This window comes from Prunus dulcis, chromosome 7 (assembly GCF_902201215.1).
Source record: "Prunus dulcis chromosome 7, ALMONDv2, whole genome shotgun sequence".
NCBI classification, from domain to species: domain Eukaryota; kingdom Viridiplantae; phylum Streptophyta; class Magnoliopsida; order Rosales; family Rosaceae; genus Prunus; species Prunus dulcis.
The window spans coordinates 6,403,979-6,412,842 of record NC_047656.1 but is presented as its reverse complement, the minus strand read 5'-3'; the positions used below and the strand labels follow the sequence as shown (position 1 = coordinate 6,412,842).

Here is an 8,864-nt window from a genome sequence, read left to right as displayed (position 1 = left end):
AAAAATAGCAAAACATTGATATCCTAATTTCATGGAAGTTTTTCTGTTTGGATGCGTGAACGGGTACTTTGCGCACTTTAAGGTATGCGTCCTTTTATAAGTCCTGCAGTTAACTATTACATGCCACGTATATATATACACATATAACAATCCCATTAAGCACACCTTCTAGCTACTTCGTCCCCAGGAGCAAACATGAACTCAAAGCTCTTTTTGGCAGCAAGCATAGGCGTTGTCCTCTCTATCTTGACAGCCCTCAACGTTATCAAATTTTTCTCTATTAAAAATAATGCAGCAGCAGCAGATGTAGAAAAGCTTTCAAATCACGAGGAAAATAAGTTTGAAGTTGTTCCAATTGTGGAAGGTGCTGTTGGTCCAGAGAGCTTTGTCTTCGACCCTCTCGGCGGAGGTCCCTACACCGGCGTTTCTGTCAAGAAAATGGGCACCAACTATTTTTTGGTTAAAAATAAGGGTGCCTAACTTAGGCAATTATCAATGGAGATGCATAAATAAGGGGTGCCTAACTTAGGCAACCCATGTTTTTTGAAGCCTATATAAATCTCGTAGCTCTCATTTGTAGTGCATCCCCAGAATTAGAGAATTAGAGAGAGTTTGAGAGAAAAGCGTAAGAGAAAAAGCTTGTGAAAGAATTTTTGTGAGAAAAATTCTTAGTATAATTCGGGGTGGGTTGAGAGTTGTGAGTGTTGTAAACACTTTGTATATTTTCTCCCTTTAGTAAAATGATCTGCAGCAGGTCCGGAGACGTAGGCACAATTGGCTGAACTCCGTTATCAAATTTGTGTGTCTTATTTCCTCTGTTATTTCGCATTCTCACTAATCTGGTTTATAGGGAAATCTGCGTTATTTCCTAACAACTGGTATAAGAGCATTTGGTGGTGAATTCTATCAGTTTTTATGCGAGGAATTATCATAAACGATCCATAGGAAGTCAGATTCGAGTGGGAGCGATGGCTGCAGACGAAGGAAAGGTGAAAATTGAAAAGTTCGATGGTGCGGACTTTGGCTTTTGGAAGATGCAGATAGAAGATTATCTGTATCAGAAAAAGCTTTTGGAAGATGCAGATACAAATTGAAACTTACCCCTTTTCTTTTATAAAGCTCTTCTCTCCCAAAACAACCCAGCAACCCCTTTCTCGTTTGATTTTCATTTTAGATCCCGTGGTTTCCACCCCGATCCCTCCATTTTTTAGCTATCTCCCTGCTTTTGACAGAGTTTGTTATCTCCCTAGTTTTTCTAGGACGTTTCTTTGGCTCTAGGCGGTCCTTTTAGATCAAATCTCAAAGCAGAGATTTTAAATCTCAGATCTGAGAGCTAGAGTAGGGCTTGCTTTGGTCATGGCTTTCCTTGTATTTTATTTTCTGTATAAGCTTTTTTTCTACTTTTATATATATATATATATATATATATTAATATATTCTTTGATATTCTGTGATGTAGGAAGATCAAGTTCTGCAGGGGCGGTGGAATTGCTAGAGGTGCCTCTATTCCCAGGTTTTTAAAATTTTTTTATTTTATTAATATACTCTCTGTAATTCGCCTTTTTCTATTTCTGAGTTCTAAAGAAGTTGTTTTATTTGGGTTTCTCTTCCCTTGAACATTGGTGGGTTGTGGTTATTCATTTAGATGAGTACAAGATTTCTATTTTATTTTGATCTGCCCTTTTCTCTTTCTTTCCCTATTTGAACTATGCTCGTGTTCTACCTCTTAAGGTCATCTCCAGCCATGGGCTATATCCCAAATATAGGCCTAAATTAATGCAAAACACATCTCTAGCCATGGACTAAATAAAATTTTGGCCACATTTGGCCCTTTAGTCCTCCAACCGGACCAAATGTAGCCCAGCTTTGGCCTAGGCCAAATTTATAGTGGGCCCCATCTATATGCTTTTCAACAACCAATTATTAAAGCACTCCCCACTCCCCATTTAAAAAGCTGGATATATATATATATATATTTAAAAGCTTTTTGAATGTTTCTTGTTGGCAATGACCGTTGGAATCCATACCGACCCACTCCCCTCTTTTTTTTTCTTTTTTTAAAAATAATAATAAATGTGGTCAGTTTTTGCCATCTTTTCAAGTGTTGTTTTAAATAAATAATAAAAAAAGTTTTATTCATAACCGTTGAGCTCAAACATTGAAACCCATCATTTTCTTCTTCTTTCTTTTTTTTCTTATTTTTATGTCTTCACGTTTTTAAATGTTTGGTGTTGTTTAAAAAAATTATTAAAAATTCTGGTGTTGTCTCTAAATAGTAGTTTAATTAAATTAAACAATATATAGTTGTGGAATGGATGAGTGTTGTACCATAGTTTTTCTCAAAATAATAAAATATGAATGACCCTAAAATATAGCCCTGCATGTTGAAGATGGAAAAATTTAGCCCTATACTATTCTTTAAAAAATTAATATTTTGGGGGGCTAAATTTTTAGCCCCGAACTACATTTAGCCCTATGACTGGAGATGGCCTAACTTCTTAAACTATGACCTGTGAACTACTATTTAATTCACTACCAAAAAAAAAAAAAAAAAAAAAAAGATGCAATATTCACCTGTTTAAAGTAACAAAATTTGTTTTTGTGACACAGGGAAGAGCTGCTGGCAGAAAGCTGCCCACCTATTTTGACTTGCCTTGGTTGCTCCATTTCGCAAGTTTTTTTGTTTTTTTAATTTTCCTTCTCTTTAATGTTTATGGCCTTGAATGAAGTTCTGTTTAATGTTTTTGTACATCTCCAATTGCAGGCTTGAATTACTTTTTTGGGTGGGACATCACGAAATTACAGGTAGAACTTCTTTGATGTAATGCCTTTTCTTCCTTTTTGTCTTACAGGATTGCATCTTCTTTTTATTTTTATTTTTTTCTATCTTAATAACTTGTGCTGGGCTCCAAGAGTAGATATCCCATCATCTCTTTGCTGATTTACTGAGTTTGGCTGCTTATACCTTGTGCATTTGTTTTATCCCACGGGTCCTTGTGAGTTTGAATTATTCTTCAGTTTTTTTTAATGTCAGTGATGGTCTTTCTTTCTATTCTAGCATTTGGGACTGTTTTCTTTCTTTCTTTGTCATTTCGATTTACTTATAGGGATGGTGGACACTTCAATTGCAGGGATGGAGGATGCTTCGGTTGCATCGTTCGTTTGTATGTTCAGATCGGAGGAGTGCTTGGATTAGAAAGTACTAGCAATATATCTTCTTAGGCGTGTATGTATTATTGTTTGTAGAGGATAGTACAAATTTTTTATTCATTAGGAAAATATTGTACTACTTAATCACCATCATGTATCAATTGAATATTTATGAATAATTAAATAATAATATAAGAGGATTTGTTAACACATGAAGTGCATTACCAAGGAATTATTATTATCTTATTAGAAAAAAAGGAATTACTGTTATTATGCCATTAAAGTATATCAAAAGGAAATTGTAATTATTTAAAATATATATAATTCAGAAAATTATTAAACTAATTAAATATGAAAATAATAATAAAATATAAGTGTAAAGGTAGCTGAAAAGTTAACATATTGTTTGTCACTTTCTTTATTAATGGTGACAAAGACCAATAGTAACCCTCACAAATCTCACATACTCGAATATTGTGACCGTATGGTGACTAAAGCTTTTAGTCACCAATATAGGTAACTAATGCTTTCAAAAGTCACCAAAAAAAAGGTGACTATTGCTGATTTTTTTTTTTTTGTAGTGTTTTCTAATCTCAGTCATTGAATTATATGTACAATGCATATTAAAATTACTAACGAATCTAATATATGAATGGCTGAGATTAGAATCCCACATAAAAACTTTGTTTTATTTGTCTTTCTTTCTCATTACACGTAAGGACCATGATTAAAAAGTTAAACACGTAACAGTATGTCCCATTATACAAGTTTTTTTACGTACTACTGGACTCGAGAAAATCACTTATATGAACAGGGGATAACACTATTTTGCTATCATTGGCCAATTACGATATGTCACAAGTGATAACTTTTCACGTGGCAAACTTTAATTGGACAAAAGTAGCAAAACATTGATATCCTAATTTCATACAAATTTTTCTGTTTGGATGCGGCAACGGGTACTTTGCGCACTTTAAGGTATGCGTCCTCTTATAAGTCCTGCAGTTAACTATTACATGCCACGTGTATACATATATATACACACATACATATATACATATAACAATCCCATTAAGCACACCTTCTAGCTACTTCATCCCCAGGAGCAAACATGAACTCAAAGCTCTTTTTGGCAGCAAGCATAGGCGTTGTCCTCTCTATCTTGACAGCCCTCAACGTTATCAAATTTTTCTCTATTAAAAATAATGCAGCAGCAGCAGATGTAGAAAAGCTTTCAAATCACGAGGAAAATAAGTTTGAAGTTGTTCCAATTGTGGAAGGTGCTGTTGGTCCAGAGAGCTTTGTCTTCGACCCTCTCGGCGGAGGTCCCTACACCGGCGTTTCAGATGGCCGCATCGTCAAATGGGATCAAGATAAACACCACTGGATCAACTTCGCTGTAACTTCTCCAAACAGCTATGCATCCAATTTATAACTCTTATTTCTAAACGGATTTTTTTATTTAATTATGCTCTAAGCCAAGATAATCCATCTGTTACAACCCCCGTCTGTTAAAACAGAATATGAAATTATTTTATCTTGTACAAGCAATATTAGAAGAAGCAAAAGTTAAAAATAGAACCTTTGATTGGAGAAATAATGTGTATAATTGTTCTATGCGATTGCTCAATCTCACAAGAGTTTCTTCTCGAGTTAATAGGTGAATGTTCTTAATTACTTGAAGCATAATCTCCCTTGCAGTAGAGCATGCGTGTGAAAAGAATCAACCAGCTACACGTGAGGTGATTGTTCGTGGCAGCTTTGAAATTAACTAAATTTGTCTATGAGCGGAGAGTTCCATGTGATGCTGAGGTTGGGGGAAGCACAGAGAGGCTTGGTTTGGGGTTGAAATTAATTAGGCCAAATAGAAATTAAGTTGGATGTTTCACAAGTGGGGTTAGCTGGAATGTTTGTCATACATGCATATATAATGTATGGTCCCTATGAAACAGGTAAGTCCTTTCCCTAAGTGACAAAAATGAGCGGCTTGAACCACTCACATGAGTTTGGGCACACTTTCCGTTCCGTTTTCCTTTCTCTCTTTTTTTTCTTTGCAATTTTTCTTGTCACACAAAAAGCTTCTTGTTTTTTTGTTTTTTTATATAAAATATTTGGAGATTCCCTTTAAAAAAAACGCATGGTGAGCTTATCGGCACTCTCAACTACCAATAGTATTTATTATTACTTGTATTCATTTTTCATTGAATAATTGTTATTTATGAGATTTATAGTCAACGTTTCTTTTAAGAAAAGAAAATCGGATGCATTAAAATATCATTAATGTTGTATACCCACCAAATTTATTACTTGCATTCTATTTTTATTCAATAATTGTTATCTACGAGATTTAAACATAGAGTCAAGAAGAAAATTGGGTACATTAGAACCTCATTACGCACGGTCCAACCTTAGTTATAGTGGAACTTTAAGTACCAGGTGAGCCATGCAAGATACTCTTCCTCATACATCTCCATATACATAATTTTTTATACCCAAAAATTTAATATATCAGAAAATAGGCCAGCAATGTATCGAAAACCAACATATCAAAACTTCACAAATTCTAATGTTGCAAGGTTCCAATACATAAACTGTAGGCATAAAACTTGTACACAATAATATTGTGCACCCATGCATATACAATCCATTTAAACTCAATAGCACATGTGGAAATTAATTGACTTGCTTGTGTACAAACTTGCTCTATCGGTTAGCAGAGATGGCTGTGAAGGGTCACATGAACACGACAAAACGGAGCACATTTGTGGACGTCCATTAGGCTTATGTTTCAACCAAACGAGTGGTGATCTTTACATTGCTGATGCTTATATGGGGCTACTCATTGTGGGCCCTCAAGGTGGCTTGGCTACTGAGGTTGTGACACGTGCACATGGCATTCCATTTGGATTTACAAATGCCTTGGACATTTATCAAGAACCGGGAGCAGTGTATTTCACAGATAGCAGTTCACAATATCAGAGAAGGTACAATAAAATCCCATCATGGAAAGATTTTTTTTTCTGTTTTTTTTTAATAATTAAAATGGTAATTATATTTCTCTTGCAAATGCTAAAGCAATGGTTCAAAAATATTATTGGATTGGATTAAAGTTGCACCTATATATATATATATATGGGGTTTTTCTTTATAGTAAATTGAGCTTAGACCCATAAAATTCATTTTAAATCATCTACAATCATTTCCTTTAGTTTTCTATTTAAAATACCCAATTTTTTCAAATAATTGTACCTATTTTTTTTCTTTATTACTTGTTTTATAAAAAATAATTTGATCATCTATTTATTGTTTGTTTTATGAAAACAATTTTTTTTTTAAATGAGTCTATTTTTTCTCTAATAATGTAACTATTTTTTTTTGGCTGAAAGACTAATGGCCATGTAAGTGATGCATGTATGTGCCTTTTTCAGGAATTACATCTCTGTGATACTAAGTGGGGATAAAACTGGCAGGCTAATGAAATATGACCCAGAAAGCAAACAAGTGCAAGTTCTTCTTGAAAACCTCTCATTTCCAAATGGGGTGGCATTGAGCAAAAATGGAGACTTCATCCTACTGGCAGAGACCACACATTGCAGGATTATGAGGTATTGGTTAAAAACACCGAAAGCCGGAACTTTCCAAGTGTTTGCTCAACTTCCAGGATTTCCAGACAACATTAAAAGGAGCCCCAGAGGGGGTTTTTGGGTGGCGATTCATTCAAGAAGACTGTGGATTTTGAAATTGATTCGTTCATACCCTTCCTTAGGAAATGCACTGCTTAAGCTTCCCTTGGACATTACGAAAGCTTATTCTTACGTGGCGAAATGGACAGGGAACGGATTGATAATCAGGTTGAGTGAGCAAGGTGTCATATTGGAAATGCTTGAAGACACAAGTGGAAATAGATGGAAGTCTATCAGTGAAGTGGTGGAGAAAGATGAAACTCTTTGGATTGGATCAGTTACAATGCCATTTGCAGGAAAATATAAAATTTAAGGGTTTTTTTTTTTCCTTTGAATACTAATAGAATACTAAATAAAAATTAATTTCAGGATCCTATTAGAATACTAAATGAAAATTAATTTCCCTTTAATCAAATACTTTGATGACCCAATATGACTATTAGTTGTTCACTAGGAGCCCTTTGGTAAGATTTTAGTTTTAAGTGTCTACTTTTTCTTCTGCTAACCCTAAACCCTTTCTATTTTGCATAGTTGACTTGTAATTAGAACTAGTTATCTTTCTTGTTGTACACAATAGTGTAATAGTACATTTTACTTGTTTTTAATTTAGTAGTGGAGGTTACAGGTTCGAACTTGGGACCTCTTTCAGGATTAAAAAGAGAAGTACTAGTAGACTAAGAACTAGTTAATAATAAAATTTTCTTGTTAAAAGAGAAGAATAACACACTTCACTATTTTCCAAATACCATTATTTGATATGGTATCAAAGCATCGATCCTAAACACATGCCTTTCCTGCTTTTATCTTACCTTATTTTGTCTTACTTTGCATTGTCTTTGCCTTATTACCTTTGCCCTAAATCCCAAATTTTTAGCATTTTGCCTCACATGTATTGCTTTATCTTTACCTTTGACATAAACCCTAAAATATTTTCTTATCTTTATCCCTTCATGCGCCTTGTTATTCTCTATTGGCTGCTTTCCTTGCTGCTCTGCTTTGATTTTTCGCTACGTGTCGCTTGCTGCCATGTTGCTTGATTTTCCAATGGGTACTAATTTGAATTACATTTTGCATCTTACTAGTCGCGCCCATTCTATGAAATATGAAATATGAATTTTTCCGACCAAATAAAAAATAAAAAATACTATGAAATATGAATACCATGAACTTTGTCATGGAAAATGAGCTACGGCTCATTCTTCCGCTTGGATATTATAATTTGTTTCATGTTATCTTCATGAATATTGTGTTCTCCCTTTGTACTTTTTTGTTTTGTTTTTTGTTTTTTTTTTCTAGCTAAAGAAAAATAGAATAGTAACAAATAAGTTTTGGATTTCAGTTTACTTTCCCATCCTACCGTTGAGGTTTCCTAGAAGAAAAAAAATTGGATGTGGGTAGATTTTCAAAACTCTTATGCACTTAATGAATATTTGTGTTAATCCCTCTCTCCCAATCGCTTATACTAAAAAAAAGTGCAAATCCATGTGAAATCATCGAGGCTAAACCTGTTGAAGAACAATCAGTATACAACCAAATAACAGAATAATGACAAAACGAAATATGCTTTATCTATATAATATTCGAATTTCAGATAATGATTTTATTTGAAAACGAATTTCTAATTAATAAAAAGAATTATATATATATATATATATATATATATATATAGATTCCAAGCTCAAACCATAATGAGGCCCAACTTTACCTTCACTAGGCCCATACCCTATCTATTATTTTTAAAGCGTTGGTGTTTATAAACCATGGAAGAACTCACTTCCAATGTGGGACTAAATGCAAGTGTATTTTCCTTATACAAACTCTAACAAAACCCAATTCATATAATAAAAATATCAAAATGGGGATAAAAAAGCAAGAAATTAAGTACAAATATATTCAAATGATACGGTTTCCCATTCATTTCTTTTGAAGTCACACACTTACCAAAACCTATTGACCCAATACCGAAAGAAAGGTCCAACACGCTTGTGCACAAATTAGCCCCAACGTTATATGCAAGGAAACAAAATTGAA

General features: G+C 33.9%; 1 protein-coding gene across 1 annotated transcript; it reads left to right on the top strand.

The window, feature by feature from the left end:
- The first annotated feature begins 4,261 nt into the window (after window positions 1-4,261).
- Window positions 4,262-7,146, top strand: LOC117635699 (protein STRICTOSIDINE SYNTHASE-LIKE 2-like). Its single transcript, XM_034370050.1, has 3 exons — window positions 4,262-4,563; window positions 5,865-6,134; window positions 6,579-7,146. The coding sequence occupies exons 1-3, from the start codon at window positions 4,262-4,264 to the stop codon at window positions 7,144-7,146; spliced, it is 1,140 nt and encodes a 379-aa protein (XP_034225941.1).
- The last annotated feature ends 1,718 nt before the right edge of the window (window positions 7,147-8,864 follow it).